The 23,793-nt window shown below is 41.8% G+C and overlaps 2 protein-coding genes across 12 annotated transcripts in view; one reads left to right on the forward strand and one right to left on the reverse strand.

The window, feature by feature from the left end:
- rtkna (rhotekin a) overlaps nucleotides 1-2,938 on the forward strand; it is a 112,733-nt gene extending 109,795 nt beyond the window's left edge. For 6 of the 10 annotated variants that reach the window (XM_029717874.1, XM_029717872.1, XM_029717871.1 and 3 more), the window contains exon 12: nucleotides 643-2,938. In XM_029717874.1, the coding sequence (XP_029573734.1) occupies nucleotides 643-1,253 (611 nt within the window). In that variant the 3' untranslated portion in view covers nucleotides 1,254-2,938. The remainder of the gene's footprint in view (nucleotides 1-642) is intronic. The other 4 variants (XR_003870032.1, XR_003870033.1, XM_029717869.1 and 1 more) reach the window with 4 other exon arrangements.
- Nucleotides 2,939-4,403: 1,465 nt separating this feature from the next.
- Nucleotides 4,404-9,309, reverse strand: LOC115164943 (metallo-beta-lactamase domain-containing protein 2-like). 2 transcript variants are annotated; one of them, XM_029717879.1, is made up of 3 exons: nucleotides 8,847-9,309; nucleotides 5,082-5,496; nucleotides 4,404-4,524 (listed from the first exon to the last, which is right to left on the reverse strand). In XM_029717879.1, exons 1-2 carry the CDS (start codon nucleotides 9,286-9,288, stop codon nucleotides 5,108-5,110), a joined length of 831 nt encoding a protein of 276 aa, XP_029573739.1. In that variant the 5' UTR covers nucleotides 9,289-9,309; the 3' UTR covers nucleotides 4,404-4,524; nucleotides 5,082-5,107. The 2 variants fall into 2 exon arrangements, with proteins under 2 accessions (XP_029573739.1, XP_029573738.1); XM_029717878.1 differs by having other exon boundaries at nucleotides 4,404-5,496.
- Nucleotides 9,310-23,793: the final 14,484 nt, after the last annotated feature.

Consider the following 23,793-nt stretch of genomic DNA (forward strand, 5'->3'; position numbering starts at 1 on the left):
TGGATGGAAGTGTTCTATTCTGACGTGCTGACTCACTCTCTCTCTCTCTCTCTTCCTTTATCTCTCTCTCTCATTGTGTCTCTCTCAATCCTTCCTTTTTGGCTATCACCTTCCCTGCCTCTCTCCCTTGTTCCTGTGCTCAAATTACATTTCCCCCCTTTTTTCCACCATTATCATTCTATTCCCATCATTATTTTTACACTCCAATGGAATTCTAATATTCATACATTCAAAATTAACTCCTTTTTACTGTGTTATGCACATCAATTTATTCCCCAAATCATGTATCACAACTTTATTTCACCTTGCCCATCAATGCACATAATACCTGCCCACCACCACCCCTCCTCACCCCCTCCCCCTGGACCCTAGCCCCCCTCACCATCCCGTCCTGTGAGGGTATCTTGCTGCAGGATAATGCTGTGTCTGCCGAGATTCGTGCTCTGCTCTCCTCCTATTACAACGACAGGTGAAGTACCAGTGGGGTCCACTCACACACTGCAGTATTGAACCTGACTCCACCCCCCCTTCAAATAGCATCACCAAGTCTAGGTCTACCCTCTCTGAACTGTATTCCACTGTCTCAACGTTATTAGCATGGTCTGTGCCACCACAGTAACGACTTTCTTCTGTTCCTCCTAGTTATTGACACCTCTGATGACATCAGCACGGTGACGGACATCCTGGCGCGGCGGATGCAGGAGCTGGAGCTGAGGAGCCAGCTGGGGACCTCTCCTCCCTGGATGTCCCTGTTCGAGGAGTCTCCTGGTTGCCCCCACACCCACAACCGCCTCCCCCACAGCCCCCTACGCTGCCCCCAGCCCGGCCTGCTCTCCTCAGAAGCCAGCCTGACCTCGGGCGGCGACAGCCCCTGCAGCACCAGCCCTTGCTCCCGCCGCAGTGGCTGGGCAGAGCCCCTCTCCCTCTCCTCCCCCTCCTCACACTTCCGCCCCCGCACCCTCTCCCTGGACGCCAAGCTCAGCACCCTCAGGGGCAGGGGGTATGGAGGGGTGTTACAGTGCTCCTGTCAGCCCCCCTCCTCCTCCTCCCTTGCCCCCATCCCAGCCCAACGCGTCCCCCAAGCCACCCTGTCCTGCTCCAGCTCTACCTCCAGTAACAGCTCCAGCGAGGGCAGCCACAGCCCTGAGTTGTCAGACGGCACCCCTTTCTCACGCCCCTCTTCGACCCGTCAAAGCCTCAGGAACTTGAGGGCTAAACTGGATCCCCGGAATTGGCTCCAGAGCCAGGTATAACACAGCTCAGACCCCACTCATCTAAACCACAGAGCCAGGTATAACACAGCTCAGACCCCACTCATCTAAACCACAGAGCCAGGTATAACACAGCTCAGACCCCACTCATCTAAACCACAGAGCCAGGTATAACACAACTCAGACCCCACTCATCTCAACCACAGAGCCAGGTATAACCCAGCTCAGACCCCACTCATCTAAACCACAGAGCCAGGTATAACCCAGCTCAGACCCCACTCATCTAAACCACAGAGCCAGGTATAACCCAGCTCAGACCCCACTCATCTAAACCACAGAGCCAGGTATAACACAGCTCAGACCCCCAGATCCCCCAAGGTCCTGGTAAGAACTGACAGGAAGGAAGACCCCACTTCCTCTCTGATGAAAGGGCCTTGGTATTAACTGGAATGACTTCACTCTAATGACAGGAGAATTGTGAATTGTCAGTGTATGGGAATGTTTAGTATGTGAATGTGGTCATAGGGTTGTTGGTGTAACTTGTGATCTATTCAAATGGCTAGACCCACTGTCACCTGTAATAGCAATTACTTCCTGGATGAAAAGTCCTCTGAAACTACTAATACACTGATTTGCTTATTGCATGATTATGCTCGATGTCAAGGAATGTGTTGTTTCAGATCTTTAAACTGCTCAGAAAGTGAAAGAATTATGAAAGCTCAACTTAATGCAACTGTGCTCCCATTTAATTTACTGTGCTACTTGTTACTACTGTAATAAAACCAGGGTTACTTCCTCTGCTGGGTTTCCAGAACTTCCCCTACATTCATTAACACATTGTATGCCTAATACACATCAACCAATATGAGTTCACCAGGACATTCCGTTAAGAAACTGACTGCAATTATTTGTACCAATGTATGGAGTAATTATAATGACTTGAAGGAAGCCAAAGGTAATGTACTACATAATCACGAGAAGCCATGTTAACTCCTGTGTTACACTGCCTCATTCAAGTACCGTGTGCAAATGTACTGACTTTGAAGAGCGTAGAACCTAGGAATGTGCATACATGGGTGAAGAGTTTTGGAATCCCACAACTCTGACCTCTTTGTTGATTAATAGCTTAGTTTGTGGTACTGCAGTCATAACGGTCTCAGAATTCTGCTGCAATACCATATGAAACATTGTAATCGATCAAGTATGCAATGCAGGAAATATTGATCTCTAGAAAATATTGGGTTGTGTTTTTTGTCTTAAGATAGTGTAGTCTTTCACCTAATGCCAAGCAGCTGATTGTATTGGTTACGTGATGAGGTGGGCAGGGGTAGGTGTGTCCCTGGTCTGTGCAGTAAAGCCTAACAATCCCTGTGCTTCTAATGAACTTTCTAACATGCTGTGTCCCTCGGGCTCACAGCTGGCTCACTCCTTTTTACTCAGAGTAAAACAACTCTACATGTTTCAAAGTGGCTTGTTACTGTAAAGGTTTTTTTATAAGTTAACAAAACTCTTTGTCTTATACATTATACAGCTATATTGATTTATTTTAACAGATTGCATATCTATAACTGTGTCTAATAGATAACATTGAATGTTAACCTTGCAAGAGTGTCTTGTGTTAGCAGACTGTCTGCATGCACGTCATCCTAGGGGAGAAAGCAATAAGAACTCTGTCATGTTTTAAATACTGGATTAACATAACAATAAATGATTTATCCATTCAGAAACAGCCTTGGATTATTTATTCTGTCATATCTCTCCTTTTAGTGGAAATTATATACATCGTATAATCCCAGTAGAAATGTCACGAGGATTAAGTCCATCCACTAACTCTAGATCAAACATCACCCTCGATCAAACACCATGTGCTTTTTGTCAATGTTGACAAACTCTGTCAGTTGACCAAAAACTTATGTCAACATAGTCCCATTCTATTTACAGAGCATGTCCACACACTTTATTCCAAATAAATAATAAAACGGGTGCATGCCAAACTATTTTTTTATATTGTTTAGAGACTGAATTAATATTTCATCCATTTAAAGTTGAAGTCTGAATGTACTCCAAGAGCCATTGACCTAGTTATCACGAACATTCTCTGCACACGGAATTCAAGGCTGCGTCGCGATTCTCCACCCGTTTCCCAGTGTGCACTTCCACACATTAACAGTCATGGATGTAAAATAATTGTGGATTGGTAAAATCATTTGTTAGACAGAGTTTCCACCATTGCTAAATCTATGATGTGGAGTGTAAAAGTGCACACTTTGGGAAAGGGGTAAAGAATTGGGAAGCAGCCAAACTGTCACATGAATCTTTCAATGGGAATTTGTGCTTGTTGAAAATGCCCTTTTCACAGTGTTGAAAGTAACAGGAAAAACCACAGTGACTGGATTGTCTCATTTGAAGAATGTGCTAACACTTTTATTCTATTGCGAGTGTGATGGATTATACAGTGCGGGGCTTTTTCTGGATTAAAATGGGGTTTAGGTGGGGGGCATGGCTAATGGTGCTGCTGTTGACTTAATCACTGAAATAAAAGCTAGACAGAATAAAAAAATACAAATAAATGAATGTATTTTGTTGTTTGAGTCACTCAGATAGCATTAACCATGGCAAAATGTGTAGAATTGCAAGAACTTTATTATCTTTGAGAACTAACAAATACTTATAGGATCTCCTGTTGGCCCCAGTGACTAAATGTAGCTGTTCTAAAGCAGTTCCTGCAATTCTACACATTTTGCAATGAGGCTGATTTTTCTTCTTTTTTTTTTAAAGAAAATGTCCTACAATTCTACACATTTTGCCATGGTTAATGCTATCTGAGTGACTCAAACAACAAAATCCATTCATTTATTTATATTTTTTTATTCTCCCTAACGGTCTAGCTTTTATTTCAGTGATTGTTAGTTCTCAAAGATAATCCTATTTATAAATATATAGCCCCATTATCTTTTCTACATACTTTATATCTGGTTTTAGCCAATTAAATTAAATCAAGTTTTATTGGTCACATACACATATTTAGCAGATGTTATTGCGGGTGTAGAGAAAATGCTTGTGTTCCTAGCTCCAACAGTGCAGTAGTATCTAAAAATAATTCACAACAATACACACAAATCTAAAAGTAGAATAATGGAATTAATAAATATATAAATATTAGATAACACTGACAAAAATCCACCCCGAAAATGTTTTTTTTTTTTTTTATTCATAGGCTGACCGAAAAAAAAAGTTAGGTAGCCCGCCCAAGACTAGTGTTACAAAATATATAGGTTTCCTCCACCAGCTGGCTGTCTCCCTCCGTCTTAGCCTGGGGACAAGGTTAGAAAAGATACTGATGAGTCATGCCCTCTGTCTGTCTGTGTCTGTCTCTGTGTAGGTGTTGTGCTGTCACATTGTGTCCCCTAAGGGAACTATGTTATTCATCTCCAGTCCAAGCGGGCCTCCCTAAGGTTTCTTAAATATGTTTTAGCCCAGCGATAGCACACCTGATTCAATTACTCAACTAATGATCAAGAGCTTGAGTAGTTGTGGGGACTCCCGAAGTACTGGGGTTAAGAAACACTGCCATATGAGAGGCTGTCTCATGGGAAAGAGCATTCCAACGATCACACAACTTAATATTTATCTTATTACGTAATAAACAAGGTTTATTTTCCAGTCTTTAATGAATCCTGTAATAATGGGAATCTCAATATTCTGTCAATCATTGCCTGATGTAATTCAATGGGGGCATTTTGATGAATCATTTAAAATAACATACATTGGATCACATCAGTTTATAATAGACAGTACAAGGAAATCCTGTTAATTGAGGGGGTGAATTATCTTCCTCACATCCCCCAGTATAACTGCAAAAGATTCAACCTGGGGGTGCCAGCCTCTTCATGTGGCTAGCAGATGCCACGTGTGTTGGACGCCCGTAGCACCAATCCGGCCAAGGTCCTCCAGGCAAACGTGGAGAAGCGTGCCGGGCAGGTGCCGGCTCTGTCGATGTACCCCGAGGCGATGTGGTGGAGCCGTTTCGCACCAAACGTGTGATAGTGTCCCGGCATTACCTGGTCCACCTGCTCACTATCCACCAGCCCCACCAGGCGCTCACAGCTACTGACGTAGTCGCTGACCCGGCTGGTGGGCAGCCAGTCGATCATGGCTCCGTCATAGACCACGTCCCCGCTGAACAGCATCTTGTTGTCTCCGTCATGCAGGCAGATGCTGCCCCGGGAGTGGCCAGGCATGTGTAGTACCTTCAGCTGCCTGTCGCCTAGGTTGATGAAATCACCTGAGGGAGAGCAAGAGGAGAGAGAGAGAGAGAGAGAGAGAGAGAGAGAAAGGAGAGAGAGAGAGAGAGAGAGAGAGAGAAAGGAGAGAGCGAGAGAGAGAGAGCAAGGAGAGAGAGAGAGAGAGAGAGCAAGGAGAGAGAGAGAGAGCAAGGAGAGAGAGAGAGCAAGGAGAGAGAGAGAGAAAAAATGGACTCATTGAGCAATAAGATATTCCAACTGCATTGCAGCACTGACACAGCAGAAGTGTATTGACTGGTGCACAAATGACACAGGGTAGGACGCTAGGTGGGGAGAGTTTGCTCCAACTTTGTCAAGTGTGCAGCAATGAGTGAAAATGAAACACAAGACGGGTCAAAAGACCTGCTATGATGAAGAATATGGATCAGGAGTGTGTGTGTGTGTTAGACGTCTTCATGGGTCCAAATTCCAAAATGGACCTGGAGCTTCCCCATCCGGACCTGATATGCATCTGTTTTTTAAATATAGAGATCGTTCCAAACGGACCTGAGGACAACTACAGCCGTTCCGTACAGACCTGGTCGGATCCAGACGCGGTCCTTCTCCTTTAACTTTTAATTCTGTCATTTTAATTCCATCTTCCATTGATTAACGTAGATATCTTCAAACTTTTGCCACACACAGAGCGAGGCTCTGCGGCTGTAGCCTATTTAAGCAATAAGGCCCAAGCAGGTGTGGTATATGGCCAATATACCACGGCTAAGGGCTGTTCTTATGGACACAGCGCTTAGCCGTGGTATATTAGCCATATATCACAAAGCCTCAAGGTGACTTATTGCTATTATAAACTGGTTACCAACGTCGTTAGAGTAGTAAAAATAAATGTTTTGTCATACCCGTGGTATACGGTATGATATACCATGGCTGTAGTCAATCAGCATTCACGGCTCGAACCACCCAGTTTATAATGCCGCTTTGATGACTCATGATTGGCCAACAACAAGCTCCACACGCCACGCTCTACTCTTGTATTTATTACGGATCTTTTCCTGGGGTCCAGCAACATTAAGGCAGTTATATACAAAATATTACATGACATTACATTTCATAACACTTTTCACAACACATTAAGTGTGTGCCCTTAGGCCACTACTCTACTACCACATACAATACATGACCAAATATATTTGGACACCTGCTAGTCGAACATCTCAAAATCTTAATCATTAATTTGGAGTTGGTCCCCTCTTTGCTGCTATAACAGCCACCACTCTTCTAGGAAGGCTTTCCACTAGATGTCACATTGCTGTGGGGACTTGCTTCCATTCAGCCACAAGAGCATAAGTGAGGTCAGGCACTGATGTTGAGCGATTAGTCCTGGCTCACAGTCGGCGTTCCAATTCATCCCAAAGGTGTTCGATGGGGTTGAGGTCAGGGCTCTGTGCAGGCCAGTCAAGTTCTCCCACACCGATCTCAACCAACCATTTCTGTACGGACCTCGCTTTGTGCACAGTGGCATTGTCATGCTGAAATAGGACAGGGCCTTCCCCAAACTGTTGCCACAAAGTTGCAAGCACAGAATCGTCTAGAATGTCATTGTATGCTGTAGCGTTAACATTTCCCTTCACTGGAACTACGGGCCTAGCCCGAAACATGAAAAACAGCCCCAGTCCATTATTCCTCCTACACCAAACTTTACAGTTGGCACTATGAATTCGGGCAGGTATGTTCTCCTGGCATCCGCCAAACCTAGATTCATCCGTCAGACTGCAAGATGGGGAAGCGTATTTCATCACTCCAGAGAACGCGTTTTCACTGCTCCAGAGTCCAATGGCGGCGAGCTTTACACCACTCCAGCCAATGCTTGGCATTGCGCATGGTGATCTTATCCTTGTGTGCAACCGAGGACAGACTATTTTTACGCGTGCTGCATGCTTCAGCAGTCCCATTCTGTGAGCTTGTGTGGCCTACCACCTCGCGTCTGAGATGTTGTTGCTCCTAGACGTTTCCACTTCACAATAACAACACTTACAGTTGACCGGGGCAGCTCTAGTAGGGCAGAAATTTGACAAACTTGTTGGAAAGTTGGCATCCTATGACAGTGCCACGTTGAAAGTCACTGAGCTCTTCAGTAAGGCCATTCTACTGCCAATGTTTGTCTATAGAGATTGCATGGCTGTGTGCTCAATTTTATACACCGATCAGCAATGGGTGTGGTTGAAATAGCCAAATCCACTATTGAAGTGGTGTCCATACACTGTTGTATATATAGTGTATCTACAATACAAAATCCATGTGCACGTGTGTGTGTGTGTGTAGAGTGTGTGTGTTATCATGTGTATGTGTGTGTCTGTGCCTGTGTGAAAAACAAGAGCAGCAGCATAAATTATAAAATGTAGGCTCTCTCTCTCTCTTTCTCTCTCTACCGCAGAAGTCACGTTTGGATCTGTACGGGCCCTTCCGGACAAGTCAGTTAAAATTACACACACCTGAGACCAGTGACAATCATATCAGATCTGACACAGACAAGTGACATTTTTTTTCATTCTGGATCCGGACCCGCTCAGGTCCTGGATCGGGTCTCGGGTATAGGGGGATCAATGAAGACCTAGAGGTGTGTGTGTGTGTCTTCATAAAAAGAAGATCACTTGTGGTCTGATCTCTGTGGATGTGATTGTCAGGCTCTGTAGTAATTCAGTATGGCTGGGTCTAGGCTGCTGTACTTTCCTGGCTGAAATAAAATCCATCAAAGTTATGGGCTGAGTATGAAAATAGCATCTCTGCAGAAACAGGCAGACTGCAGAATAACAACCACTAATGCTATTTGTGAGCCACTGTCATTCACACATTAAAGCCATGACCTTAAATAATCCCTCCTATGGGACCCATTGTAAGCAACAACATTGTACAGTTCATGTAACCGAGTCAAACTGATGTAGGGAGTGAAACGTCATCTTAAGAATGTGCAGTCAGAGACTCAACAATAGTCCTTTTTGAAGCTCTGACTTCTATTGAGAGAGTATGATGGAGATTGATTATACAGTTACAAAACTGTATAAAATAGGGGTGCATCATGGTTGATGTGAGGCTGTGTGTATGCGTGTTGTTGCATGTCTGTGCGCGTGTGTGTGAGAGATGGGAGGTCAGTGTTGGTGCCCTGCCAAGTCTACTCTGCAGTATACATTTCCCTATGGGATGCAGCTTAATGTGAAAGCGGATTCTAATGCAATGTCGATTTTCTGTAACAAGGGGCAAATCCACATCCTTTAAGGACTGTGTAATTACATTCATATTGACCATAGCCTTCTCTCAGATCCATATCATACATTAGAGACTGAGCACAGCAAATGGTCTTTCAGATTACTGGTAACAATCATGGTTTGGTTATTACCTTCTTGTAGTATGTGTGTTGGTTGTACAGCCTTGACTCTGTATTCTCTGGCCCTCCATCCTGGCCAGGGAGCCTGGACTATCTCTCTGTCCGACAGCCACGTGACGGTCTCGAAGTTGTCTCCGTTGGCCAGTGCATCGACCTCTGCACTGTGGACTCCCACCTGTTCGAACTGATGCAGACCACCTGAGTGGTCGAAGTGGGCGTGGGTGGCGATCGCCAAAATGGGGTTCTTTCGCTGCGGGTCGTCTCCAAGCAGACCTTTGGTGTTAATGTAATCTGGTAAACTCCTCAACCCCAAGCCTGTGTCTATCACTACATCTTGGTGAGATCCTCGAAGGAGCCAAATATTTGCTCTGTTTGACGATTCAAAAAACTTCTCCTGGATCCAGTACAGACCTTCTCCGATGGATTTGTGCGCGTACCAGTCCGTTGCAGACATCCCAGTTCATGCACTTGGCGTAATAATGTTGCTGCACACAGGTACTATAATATCACTCTATTTACGCAAAAAAATAATGGTGTTCGCCGGATACACCCTTGTTCAGCATGTTGACTGAACGAATATAATGTGAAACCAAACACTAATTGTCAGCAAAGAACACACCCACCATGTCGTCAGATAAACCATGCTGTTGACTGCATCGCTACAAAGTATCAGTAGTGTGTGGAGGAGAACGGTTTCCATCCACCCTGCTCTACACTCCGCCCACGAACCGCGATTGACCAACCAGAGCTTACCGTAACCAGCCACTCAGACCTCGGACACTTGTCGCAAAAAATCCTAAAAATCCTCTATGGCCTGCATGTACAGTCCAAACATTTAAAACACACACCCTCGCCCACTTACCCTCGCTTTATGCCCTTGGGGGAATCCCCGTCGCCATCTTGGAGGGCGGTCCAAATGATTAGCCAAGCAAGGGAAGTTTGCAACGTAAGCCCCTCAGCCCTAGTATGTAGTCCAAACACTTAAAAGACGCACACTATCCCCTCAGTACATTTTTTAATTGTATTTTTTATTAACAACAAATCAATACAGATTATTATAGGATATTATAGGATATTATTTACCAGTTGGCTCACCAATAGGATATTATTTACCAGTTGGCTCACCAATAGGATATTATTTACCAGTTGGCTCACCAATAGGATATTATTTACCAGTTGGCTCACCAATAGGATATTATTTACCAGTTGGCTCACCAATAGGATATTATTTACCAGTTGGCTCACCAATAGGATATTTTTTACCAGTTGGCTCACCAATAGGATATTATTTACCAGTTGGCTCACCAATAGGATATTATTTACCAGTTGGCTCACCAATAGGATATTATTTACCAGTTGGCTCACCAATAGGATATTATTTACCAGTTGGCTCACCAATAGGATATTATTTCGGAACCAATATTCTAAAAACAAAAAAGTATTTTTATACAATATATCCCGATTATTCCCGAATAATATCTGTGTGGATAAAAATTATTCTTATAAATGAAGGACCATGACTAGAAAACCTGCCAATGAAAAGCAGAGTTTCACTGGAACTTTGTCAATATTATAATTGCAAACCAACATGAAGTTAAGGCCACCAAAACTAGAGAAGACATGATGAGCAATAAAAGTCCACATTGAAGTGGGTCTTCTTAGGAATTGTTTTATCCAATTGATCTTAAAGGTATTATTTAAGGTAGTAAAGTTCAGAAAATTCAGCCCAGCATACTCATACGTGTTTTCCTAATGTACTTTTCTTAAGAGGATGTACAATCGTCGCAAATGTAATTATGGGGACTTTCAGGCCCCGGAGTTAACATAATTGTACACTCGCAAAACCGACTAAAAACGAGGGCTGAGGGGCTTATGTTGCAAACTTCCCTTGCTTGGCTAATCATTTGGACGGCCCTCCTTGGGATGAGGGTTTGTCTTTTAAGTGTTTGGACTGTAACCTCATTTTTTAGTCCGCTTTGCGAGTGTACAATTATGTTCACTGCGGGGCCTGAAACTCCCCATAATTCAATTCGCGATGATTGTACATCCGTTAAGAAAAGTAATCGAAAACTTAAAAACAACATTAATGGAGAAGTCACCATACAAGTGTAAGTAAAAAACAAATGCAAATAAGTTAGAAATTGTGCTACTAATGCACAGGACGGCACAAACACGTCTCGTTAAAAGTAAATATGTTTTTGTTTGGTTATCTTTTGGAAATTGTAGAAACAAAACATTTTCCGTCTTCAGAAGTTCCAGCTAGGCAGGCTAACGTTAGTTAGCTAATTAATCTGCTAGCTATCATACAGTAGGTGTATATTAATAATTATATATTTAATATAAGTAGACATGCACTCATAATTGATAGTAGTGCATATAAAGTACCTACAAGCTACCGGTGGCTGAAAACACAATCATCGCAGGATCAACGAGTTATGAATTTCCGGCCAAGGGTGGTCCATTTCAAAATCATTCCTTCTTCCCTCACCCACCTCTTTCCCTGCAAGTGTATACTCGTCAGACGTCATGATACGTCATCAGAAGTGTCCACTTAATTTGAGGGCTGAGGGGTGTGTCTTTTAAGTGTTTGGACCGCAAACAGGGAGAAATACTTTTCAAGTGAACATAAAATTGTAAAACGGTGTGCCTGGGGCACATGTAATACTGACAGTTGGTACCTGGAGAGGTTAGAGGGTGGTGTCTTTTTTATATATATATACAGTGGCGATTTTAGCATGTAAATCTCGGTGGGGGGGGGGGGGGGGGGGGGGGGGGGAATGTGTAGTGGCAACACAACACTAAACAATACATTCCTTGCACTATAACGGTGACAAACGGTGCCCACAAACTGTTAGGGCCTACATAAAGCTGTCCCAACAGCAGAGTCCCAACACCTTACCACTGCTACAGCTGGCTATCAGCGGGGCCTTGTCTGGCAGCGAAACAGTTCATTCAGCCTCATTTACTGCCTTGAAAAAAAACGATATGGCTGACTTACGTTAACAAATGTGGTTTCTAATGACAATTGAGATGTACAAACTATGGCGTAAGGGGACGACAAGCGGATAAGAGGCAATCCATAATTTCGATTAAGACATTAATGAGCGAGCTAGGATGGACATAGTCAATATAACTATTTGTTTAGCACTTTTGAAATGTACAGCAAGTAATGCAAGATATGTAAACATTATTGAGTGAATGAGATACCGTAGAATAGTATAGAAAACAGTATATACATATGAGATGAGTAATGCCAGATATGTAAACATTTAGTGACTAAGATACCGTAGAATAGCATAGAATACAGTATATACATATGAGATGAGTAATGCCAGATATGTAAACATTATTAAAGTGACTAGTGTTCCATTCCTTAAAGTGGCCAGTGATTTCTAGTCTATGCTTATAGGCAGCGGCCTCTAATGTGCTAGTGATGGCTGTTTAACAGTCTGATGGCCTTGAGATAGAAGCTGTTTTTCTCTCGGTCCCAGCTTTGATGCACCTGTACTGACCTCGCCTTCTGGATGATAGCGGGGTGAACAGGCAGTGGCTCGGGTGGTTGATGTCCTTGATGATCTTTTCGGCCTTCATGTGACATCGGGTGCTGTAGGTGTCCTGGAGGGCAGGTAGTTTGCCCCCGGTAATGCATTGGGCAGACCGCACCACCCTCTGGAGAGCATTGTGGTTGCGGGCGGTGCAGTTGCTGTGCCATCTGTAAAAGTTAGTGAGGGTTGTAGGCTACATGTGCACCACCAAGTCAGAACAGTAGGCGAAGATTAAGAGGGGTAAATAGACCAAATTATTAGGGTGAGGCACTTGGACTACTAACATCTTACTACACAACATACACTTAGTATTACTTTCTTAGCTACAGTATACATATCTCCCTGGCATATTACATTGTTTATGCAGCAGTATACAATACATTTTTGGACTCACCTTGTTGTGCTGTGCTCACTTGAACAGGAAGGTGGAGCGGCGGACCTTCGTTGGAAAATTTTGTCATCAAAGTCTGGCATTCTCTGGATTTATGGTGCTTTCAAGACAACTGGGATCTCTGGAAAAAAAACAAGGTTGAATCATGATGACGTCATTGATCTTCAGGTCGTAGCTCTAGAAAGAGGCTGGATTTACAATTCAGAGTTAGATGACCGTTCAAAACGTATTTTCCCAGTCAGAGCTCGTTTATTCCCGACTTCCTAGTTGTCTTGAACTCACAAAAGTCAAGTTTTCGCAATTAACAGTTGTTTTGAGCGTGGCACAAACCATGCTTCATTGACAGCATGGCCAATGTTGAAAGTTTATCATTTTAAATTTGGAAAAGATCCCCTTAATTCCAGATATGGGACCACACAGTAACTCCACTGAATAGTAGGCTAGTGATTGCTTTGCAGTGCTTGCAGTTAGCCACTGTCACTGATTCCTTCCAAACCACTCATTGTTGAATTTGCGATTTCCAACTTGTTGTGTAATGTTTATGTCCAATGGCCTTTAAGCACCGATACGTTTTATCTATAATTTTTCTTCATTATTTCTCTTCATATGACAAGGATTAAAAAGGATTTCCCAGCTAAGATTTTGAAAATATGATGTTGACATGATCAGTCCAATCAAAGTTACTGTACATATAACGTGATTTGACGTCATTTTATCTGTGGCCAATGACCTTGAGCCTTCTTGGATGAGCACTTCTAATGCAACTCTATGGCAGCACACAAGGGGCTAGAATTTTCTAGCTCTAACCTTAGACTTGGTGGTGACGTAGTGTCCCCATGAGTGACAGAACATGGGGCCAATCACGCCGCAACGCTCCGTATTTTCTGCTGGCTTGCCCCACTACCACAGAAAGCACTGAGCTAGGCTGAAACACCTGCATTTTGGAGCTGCCTTACTCAAGAAAACAAAAGAGACCATGTTTGTATGGTGTTTTATTAACTCTATGATATATAGTTTTTTTCATTGTTTGGAAACTGATATGTGACACGTATTAATGCCAAAATAACATGCAAAACAGGCAAGCCTGCTCAAAAGCCCCACCTGCCCTGAATGACAGGTTGCCACTGTATATATATATATATGAAGTCATCCACAAAGTTTTATCCACAAACTACACTTCTCTCTGTTAGATTTTGATTTTGGAAAGGGTATATCACATATAGATATCGCATAAAGCATACTTCATATATATATAAAGCATACTTCATATATATATATGAAGTATGCTTTATGCGATATCTATATGTGATATACCCTTTCCAAACCCAAAATCTAACAGAGAGAAGTGTAGTTTGTGGATAAAACTTTGTGGAGGACTTCATTCACAGTTGAACACAACAAGCAAGATAGCTAATGAAGGACACGTTTGCTCCAAGGTAAGCAACTAAGTTAACCTTTTTCATAATGTGTGATATCTCAGTATATTACTAAGAGAAATAAAATAAACTGGCTAGATAAAGTTAGCAACAATGTTAACATTATACAACTAAGTTAAACTTTGTGTAGCTAACGTCAGCTAGCTAACTTTGTTAGGCTACATGGTGTATCACAAATCTTAAGACATCATTCTTTCAGAACTTTGTTGATGGGAAGTCAAGTCTTCAGTACCCAAATCCAGCTGCTGCTGCTGCTACTGCTGGAGGAGATGCAGTCATACGAATATGAGGTTTAACCAAACCTAGCCTACATTACCAAATGTTGACAGACAGTCAGGGGCACATTTCATACTTTTATCCTTTATATAGAGGCTTTGTACATAAATGTAACTCGGACACTCAGGAACATTCAATGTCGTCTTGGTGAGCAACTCCAGTGTATACTTGGCCTTGTGATTTAGGTTATTGTCCTGCTGAAAGGTGAATTTGTCTCCAAGTGTCTGTTGGAAATCAGACTGAAACAGGTTTTCCCCTAGGATTTTACCTGTGCTTAGCTTTATTCTATTTTTTTTACCAAGAAGAAGAAGGCTGCAAAGCCGAAACGTCTGTGTACGCTATCCCTGATTCAGTGAAAATAATGAAAAAATCGAAAAACGAAGTACGCTTTATGCGATATCTTTTTGAGTGTGGACCCATTAAACAAAAGGTGTACAGTATTATAAACTCCCCAGTCCTTGCCGGTGACAAACATACCCATAACATGATGCAGTCACCACCATGCTTGAAAATATGAAGAGTGGTACTCAGTAACATGTTGTTGCATTTGCCCCAAACATACCGTTTCCTATTCAGGACATAAAGTTATTTTCTTTGCCACATTTTTTTGCAGTTTTACTTTAGTGCCTTATTGCAAACAGGATGCATGTTTTGGAATATTTGTATTTTGTACAGGCTTCCTTCTTTTCACTCTGTCATTTAGGTAAGTAATGTGGAGTAACTACAATCCATCCTCAGTTTTCTCCCTAATTCCTGAACGTTTTCCTTCCTCGTCCTTCTCGCCAGCCGTGATTTTAGGCAGCTCCATGGTAAGAAATGTGACTGTTTTTGCACCAGGAACAATGTCCTATCCCGGTGCTCGAGTAAATGACATTACTAAGCTGCTCCCGGATGTACTACATCAGGACATGGAAATCGATTCTATCGTAGTCCATGTAGGTTTTAATGACATTATGAAGGGCAGCTCTGAACAGCTGAAACTGAATTTTAAAGAGCTAATTGACTCTCTGCTAGACACTAATAGAAGACCCATCCTATCTGGCCCTGTGCCCTCACTGAATCGTGGCATTGAATACTTTAGCAGGATTCTTTCTCTTCACAACTGGTTACATGATTATTTGGGTTCCTGGATCCTTTCACAGCATTATAGGGCTAGCCTAGCTCAGCTTATCCCTACCATTGTGACGCAGAGTTGTCATAATGCTTGAGCAATTGTACATTACACCAGGGGCATTGGTAGACACAATGTAAGTAACCTAATTTATGTCCCTCTAACTGCTCTGAATGCCTCAGCTTATCCTACAGCTATTGTATGCTGTAATCATGAACCAAATGTATACTGTTAGCACTGAGGCGGTGTGACCTAGGAGGAAGTCCACTGTGTGCAGCTCACCCTGCACTAACATAAATAACATGAGCATATCTACTTCTGCTAAGCTTCCCAGTAAAGCAATGAAAACAAGTAAGTATACCAGAAGAAAAGTGCTCAAAATAGCACACGTTAACATATGTAGCTTAAGAAACAAGGTTATGAAATCAATCATTTGCTAGTAATTAGAGGATCTCAGGTTAAATACTGTTGAAGTAATATGGCTACAGGTTCATCTGCCTCACCTGAAGCCCATTCTGTTAGAAAGCTGCTATAGACCATCAAGTGCTAACAGTCGATATCTGGATAACGTGTGAAAATGCTTGATAATGTATGTGAAATCAACAGAGAGGTATATTTTCTGGGTGATTTAAATATTGACTGGCTTTCATCAAGCTGCCAACTCAAGAAAAAGCTTCAAACTTTAACCAGTGCCTGCAACCTGGTTCAGGTTACCTACCAGAGTAGTTACAAACAGCACAGGAATGAAATCATCAACATATGTTCATCAAATCTTTACTAATGCTGTAGAAATGTACTTGAAAGCAGTATCCAGATCCACAGGATGTAGTGATCACAATATAGTAGCCATATCTAGGAAAACCAAAGTTCCAAAGGCTGGGCCTAATATAGTGTATAAGAGGTCATACAATATGTTTTGTAGTGAATCCTATGTTGTTGATGTAAAGAATATATGTTGGTCTGTGGTGTGTAATGAGGAGCAAACAGGCGCTGCACTTGACACATTTATTAAATTGCTTATTACCGTTACTAATAAGCATGCACCCATTAAGAAAATGACTGTTAAAAACAGTTAAATCCCCTTGGATTAATTAGGAATTGAAACATTGTATGGTTGAGAGGGATGAGGCAAAATGAATGGCAAATAAAGTCTGGCTGCACAACCAATTGGCAAACGTATTGCAAATGGAGAAATCATGTGACTAAACTGAATAAAAAGAAGAATAAACTACACTATGAAACAAAGATAAATGACAAAGAATTTTAGTAAAAAGCTTTGGAGCACCTTAAATGACATTTTGGGATAAAAGGCAAACAGCTCCATCATTCATTGAATCAGATGGCTCATTCACCACAAAACCCACTGATATTGCCAACTACTTTAATTATTTTTTTAATTGGCAAGATTAGCAAATGTAGGCATGACATGCCAGCAACAAACACTGACACTACACATCCAAGTATATCTGACCAAATAATGAAAGATAAGCATTGTAATTTTGAATTCCGTAAAGTGAGTGTGGAAGAGGTGAAAAAATTATTGTTGTCTATCAACAATGACAAGCCACCGGGGTCTGACAACTTGGATGGAAATTTACTGAGGATAATAGCAGATGATATTGCCACTCCTATTTCACATATTTTCAATTTAAGCCTACTAGAAAGTGTGTGCCCTCAGGCCTGGAGGGAAGCTGAAGTCATTCCTCTACCCAAGAATAGTAAAGCCCCCTTTACTGGCTCAAATAGCCAACCAATCAGCCTGTTACCAACCCTTAGTAAACTTTTGGAAAAAATTGTGTTTGACCAGATACAGTGCTATTTCACATTAAACAAATTGACAACAAACTTTCAGCATGCTTATGGGGAACGACATTCAACAAGCACAGCACTGACACAAATGACTGACGATTGGTTGAGAGAAATTGATGATAAAAAGATTGTGTGGGCTGTTTTGTTAGACTTCAGTGGAGCTTTTGACATTATCGATCATAGTCTGCTGCTGGAAAAAAGTATGTGTTATGGCTTTACACCCCCTGCTATATTGTGGACAAAAAGTTACCTGTCTAACAGAACAAAGTGGGTGTTCTTTAATGGAAGCCTCTCCAACATAATCCAGGTAGAATCAGGAATTCCCCAGGGCAGCTGTCTAGGCCCCTTATATTTTTCAATCTTTACTAATGACATACCACTGGCTTTCAGTAAAGCCAGTGTGTCTATGTATGCGGATGACTCAACAATATACACGTCAGCTACTACAGCGACTGAAATGACCAACAATAAACAAAGAGCTGCAGTTAGTTTCAGAGTGGGTGGCAAGAAATAAGTTAGTCCTAAATATTTCTAAAACTAAAAGCATTGTATTTAGAACAAATAATTTACTAAACCCTAAATCTCAACTAAACCTTGTAATAAATAATATGCACTGCTTGGAGTAATCCTGGATTGTAAACTGTCATGGTCAAAACATATTGATACAACAGTAGCTAAGATGGGGAGAAGTCTGTCCATAATAAAGCATTGCTCTACCTTCTTAACAGCACTATCAACAAGGCAGATCTTACAGGCCCTAGTTTTGTTGCACTTGGACTACTGTTCAGTGGTGTGGTCAAGTGCCACAAAAAGGGACAGCCCTTGGATGTACACCGAGATCTAATATTAATAATATGCATGTGAATCTCTCCTGGCTCAAAGTGGAAGAGAGATTGACTTCATCACTACTTGTATTTATGAGAGGTATTGACATGTTGAATGCACTGAGCTGTCTGTCTGAACTACTGGCACACAGCACGGACACCCATGCATATCCCACAAAACATGCCACAAGAGGTCTCTTCACAGTCCTCGAGTCCAGAACAGACTATGGGAGGCACACAGTACTACATAGAGCCATGACTACATGGAACTCTAACTGATGCAAGCAGTAAAATGAGATTTTAAAAAACGAATACCAATATGTACCTTATTGTGAAGCAACACAAACATAGGCACATACACATGCATACACACACGCATGATATAATACACACTATACACACAGGTACACATGGATTTAGTACTGTAGCTATGTGGTAGTGGTGGAATAAGGGCCTAAGGGCACACAGTGTGTTGTGAAATCTGTGAATGTATTGTATAAACTGCCTTAATTTTGCTGGACCCAAGGAAGAGTAGATGCTGCCTTAGCAACACCTAATGGGGATCCATAATAAATACAAAATACACTTGAGAGAGAATGCAACGGACCCAACTGGCCAGTGCTGGGCTAGGTAGAATCACAGGATGCATGATCAGTGCATGGGCAGGGTGTGGGGTGCATGGGAACAGTCTGATTGGCTGAAGCCACTATCTGGAGGTGATCATATCTCTCACTTGATGAGTGGTGCCTGCCAGACATAAACAACAACACACACCCTGGAAATTAGTTCCACAGTACCCTTGGCAGGGGGATTCTGTAACACTGTTAAAAACCCTGTTTGTGGTTGTCAGTAACTGCCGGATGGCTCATGTACCTCCAAGTTGATTTGCTAATTTACATCGACATTGGTGTGATTTCGGCTTAGATATGATGGTGTGGAGATTTTAATTTAACATTGAGCTTCAACCAATGATACTATATAAATCATTGGATACAATTAATTGTTGTCGTGGTTGTGTGGTAATTAGGTCCTACATTTAACTTCATGACATTAAACTATCTGATTAAGATTAACATTAACCGACACAGAACACGTTATTCTAGTTCAAAAGAAAGAACAGAACAAACATGCACCAAACAAACATTCATTAAATTCACACCATAGGCTTACCGTGATGCAGCTGTCAGTGAATTAAATGGTGTGTGTGTGTGAGCACACGGTTGTGTGTAAGGTTTGTGTGTGAGAGAGTGAGACGTTAACCTATATTACAGAGGACATAGTGTTGTTATGAGTTGTTCAGGAGTAGCTCCCTCAGTAGTGCAGACATGGCAGGTGGTGAAGGCTGTGGGATAGCTGCCTTCAGTTTCAACATCAAATCCCTGGGCCTCAGCAGGGGGAATATGCCCTGGGATTTATTTGAGCTGGCTGCACCTCTCCATTTTCGACTGTTTAGTTCCGGAACCTATTTTTTCGGATTCGGTACCTCTCGTGGCATGAAAAAAATATTCTCACTTTTTGCAATGTAAAAATCCAAATAAAAGCAATTAAAGTTCATTCGAGTTGCCTCTTCGTTATGTAATGTGAAAAAGTTGTTGTCCCGGGCCTGATATTTGATTCGGGTTGGGTCAGACCAGGTTTATGGTTTGTGTAACATTGTAACCTATGTTTAGACCAATGCGTGGACATGGCTGTGTGAGTAGCACGCCTATATCTCTCACAGAACTAGAACGAGATGAACTTTCTATGATCTCTCTCTGCTCTGATAGAAATGAGTCACAACTCTTATCTCTCCAGCATTGCGTTTATTTACTTATAGGCCAGCAGCATACCACCCTGCATCCCACTGCTCACTTGCCTCTGAAGCTAAGCAGCGTTGGTCCCTAGATGGGAGACTAGATGCTGCTGGAAGTGGTGTTGGAGGCAATAGGAGGCACTCTTTCCTCTGGTCTGAAAAAAATAATATCCCAATACCTGAATGGCAGGTAGGCCAGGTAGGCCAGTTGAGAACAAGTTCTCATTTACAACTGCCACCTGGCCAAGATAAAGCAAAGCAGTGCGACAAAAACAACAACACAGTTACACATGGGATAAACAAACGTACAGTCAATAACACAATAGAAAAATCTGTATACAGTGTGTGCAAATGAAGTAAGCAGGTAAGGCAATAAATAGGCCAATAGTGGTGAAGTAATTACAATTTAGCAATTTACACTGGAGTGATATATGTGCAGATGAGGATGTGCAAGTAGAAATACTGGTGTGCAGAAGAGCAGAAAAACAAAAACAAATATGGGGAGGAGGTAGGTAGTTGATTGGATGGGCTATTTACAGATGGGCTGTGTACAGCTGCAGCGATCGGTAAGCTGCTCTGACAGCTGACGCTTAAAGTTCGTGAGGGAGATATAAGTCTCCAACTTCAGTGATTTTTGCTATTCATTCCAGTCATTGGCAGCAGAGAAACTGGAAGGAAAGGCGACCAAAGGAGGTGTTGGCTTTGGGGATGACCAGTGAAATATACCTGCTGGAGCGCGTGCTACGGGTGGGTATTGCTATGGTGACCAGTGAGCTGAGATAAGGCGGGGCTTTACCTAGCAAAGACTTATAGATGACCTGGAGCCAGTGGGTTTGGCGACGAATATATAGCGAGGACCAGACAACGAGAGCATACAGGTCGCAGTGGTGGGTAGTATATGGGGCTTTGGTGACAAAACGGATGGCATTGTGATAGACTGCATCCAGTTTGCTGAGTAGAGTGTTGGAGGCTATTTTGTAAATGACATCGCCGAAGTCAAAGATCGGTAGGATAGTCAGTTTTACGAGGGTATGTTTGGCAGCATTTGTTGCAAAATAGGAAGCCGATTCTAGATTTAACTTTGGATTGGAGATGCTTAATGTGAGTCTGGAAGGAGAGTTTATAGTCTAGCCAGTCACCTAGGTATTTATAGTTGTCCACATATTCTAAGTCAGAACCACCCAGAGTAATGATGCTAGTCGGGCGGGCGGGTGCGGGCAGCGATCAGTTGAAGAGTATGCATTTAGTTTTACTAGCATTTAAGAGCAGTTGGAGGCCACGGAAGGATGGGTGTCCTGACTCTCTGTGGACACAAAAGATCCCATGGCACTTATCGTAAGAGTAAGGGTGTTAACCCTGGTGTCCTGGCTACATTCCCAATCTGGCCCTCATACCATCATGGTCACCTAATCATCCCCAGCTTTCAATTGGCTTATTCATCCCCCTCCTCTCTCTGTAACTATTCCCCAGGTTGTTGCTGTTAATGAGAATGTGTTCTCAGTCAACTTACCTGGTAAAATAATGGAAACATAGCCACTTGAAGGTTTCCGGAGGAGCTGCAGCACCCCTGATAAATTGAAATACATTTTCCAAAGTTATAGAATAACGGCTCTCTGTGTGCAAAGCTGTCATCAAGGCAAAGGGTGACTACTTTGAAGAATCTAAAATCTCAAATATATTTTGATTTGTTTAACCCTTGAATGAGTAGGTGTCCAAACTTTTGACTGGTACTGTATATATATATAAAAAATTGCGCTCACTTTTTGTTCTGGCATTGCCTGATTTATAAATTGAGCACTGAATATGCTTATATATATATATATATATATATATATATATATATATATATATATATATATATATATATATATATATATATATATATATATATATAAAAAAAAATTGCGCTCACTTTTTGTTCCGGCATTGCCTGATTTATAAATTGAGCACTGAATATGCTTATATACATATTCCGACTAATGAATATACCCCTGGTAAATGCAGTCAGTTTAGTACTCACTGGGGACTCATTCTAGTCTGAAGCATATTCAGTGCTCAATTTATAAATCAGGCAATGCCGGAACAAAAAGTGAGCGCAATTTTTTAAATATATATATATACATATATATAAATTGAGCACTGAATATGCTTCAGACTAGAATGAGTCCCCAGTGAGTACTAAACTGACTGCATTTACCAGGGGTATATTCATTAGTCGGAATCCATTGCAAAACGTTTAATCTGTTGTGAAACATTTCGCAACGAAAACGATTTTCTATTGGACAAATTCAGGTAGGTGTAGTTCGGTTTTCTCCTGTTTGGTTCCTAGAGTAACCCATAAACAGTTTCCGTTATAAATGTATTTGCAACAGACCAAAGTTTTGCAACAGTCTGCGACCTAATGAATAAATCCCAGGTTTATGGATGCTTTTGTCTCAGGTTCATGGTTCAGTAAGAAACACCGTCTTAGGAAGAATGGGCTTCAGGTACGACAGTATTTTCACTGATGAAAAGTGAAGTACAACATCTACTGTTTCTGGGTGGATTCCTGGTGTGATTCATTATTTTCCCCATTCAGGATGTGGAGTTCAAGCCTGTGCCACTGAAAGCCGAACAAGATGAGGACTACATGCTGGCCCTGAAAAAGGAGTTGACGGGAACCATGAGTCGACTACCCAACATTAGGCCTCTGGCTAGGAAAGGAGGTGAGAGAGTGCATTAGCAGCAATAGTCAGTGTACAGTACTGTATGACATCATCCATTAAGACAATAGCATGAGGTGAGTTAATGGTACACTCAGAAACCGGAGCCATTTAATCATATTCTATCTGGAGACAGAGGCAGATCTAGGAGAGACTAATGCTTTACAAATCCCTGGCCTGACTAAGCTTGAATTTAGAGCACATACTCTTCTGGGGTAAAATGGTGTATCCGTATCAAGTGCAGCCTTATTGCGCTTCTTGATATAGAAGGATAAGTCATTTATCTGGAGCTTTGAGTTGTCCAATGTCTCATATGCTCAATGTACTACAGGAGAAACGCATTTAAGAGATTTTCTGCAGATTTTTAAAGATGATTCAAAACGTGCTTGCTGACTTAATTGAACATTTAGTGTCTGTGTCAGCATTCATAACCTTTACTGTTTCCATATCAAATGGATGTGGAAAGATACAAGGCAAGGTATCAAGAGGCAAAACATGTTGGCTGAGGAGAGGATACCAGGTAACTGCTCAATTTGGTCATCATCAGTTTGATTTCAATATAACTTGTGTTTGGCATTAGACTGGCAGCTCTTTCCAAAAGAACTGATGCCTCAAAAGAAAAAAGTTGAATTTAAAACCGGGGACTTATTTTTTCCTCAAACATATTTTTAGTTTTTTTAACAATATGACATCATACTAATAGATATATTTCCAAGTAAACATAATATTAGCAAGTGCAAAGAAGAAACCCATAAAGGTATCAAGCAAAGAAAAAGCAGATGTGCTCAGTAAATTAGATATGTCACTTTCATCACTTTTATTCTTATTTAAATGTACTGATTAAACAACCATTCTGTGGAAGTGAGGGGTTGGGATTAGTTTGTACATTCAGATGTGTCATTCTAATAGCCTGATAACGTTGACTTGTATAATGACCTTCCCATAATGTGCAGTGTGTGTGAAAGCTGTTTGTCTGTCTGGATGAACTTACAATATGGCTATTTCTTCAGGAAGTTGAAAAAAATGATGCAAAATGAAATGAAGAGAAGGAAAAAAATGACTAGAGGAAGAAA

The sequence above is a fragment of the Salmo trutta genome, chromosome 27 (genome assembly GCF_901001165.1).
Source record: "Salmo trutta chromosome 27, fSalTru1.1, whole genome shotgun sequence".
Classification (NCBI taxonomy): Eukaryota; Metazoa; Chordata; class Actinopteri; order Salmoniformes; family Salmonidae; genus Salmo; species Salmo trutta.

Bases quoted from the DNA above. Each gene is read 5' to 3' on its own strand.
- LOC115164943 (XM_029717879.1), bottom strand. From the start codon at position 9,288: ATGTCTGCAACGGACTGGTACGCGCACAAATCCATCGGAGAAGGTCTG. The intron at 5,497-8,846 runs GTAATAACCAAA...GCTCTCCCTCAG, and splicing joins AACACACATACTACAAGAAG to GTGATTTCATCAACCTAGGC.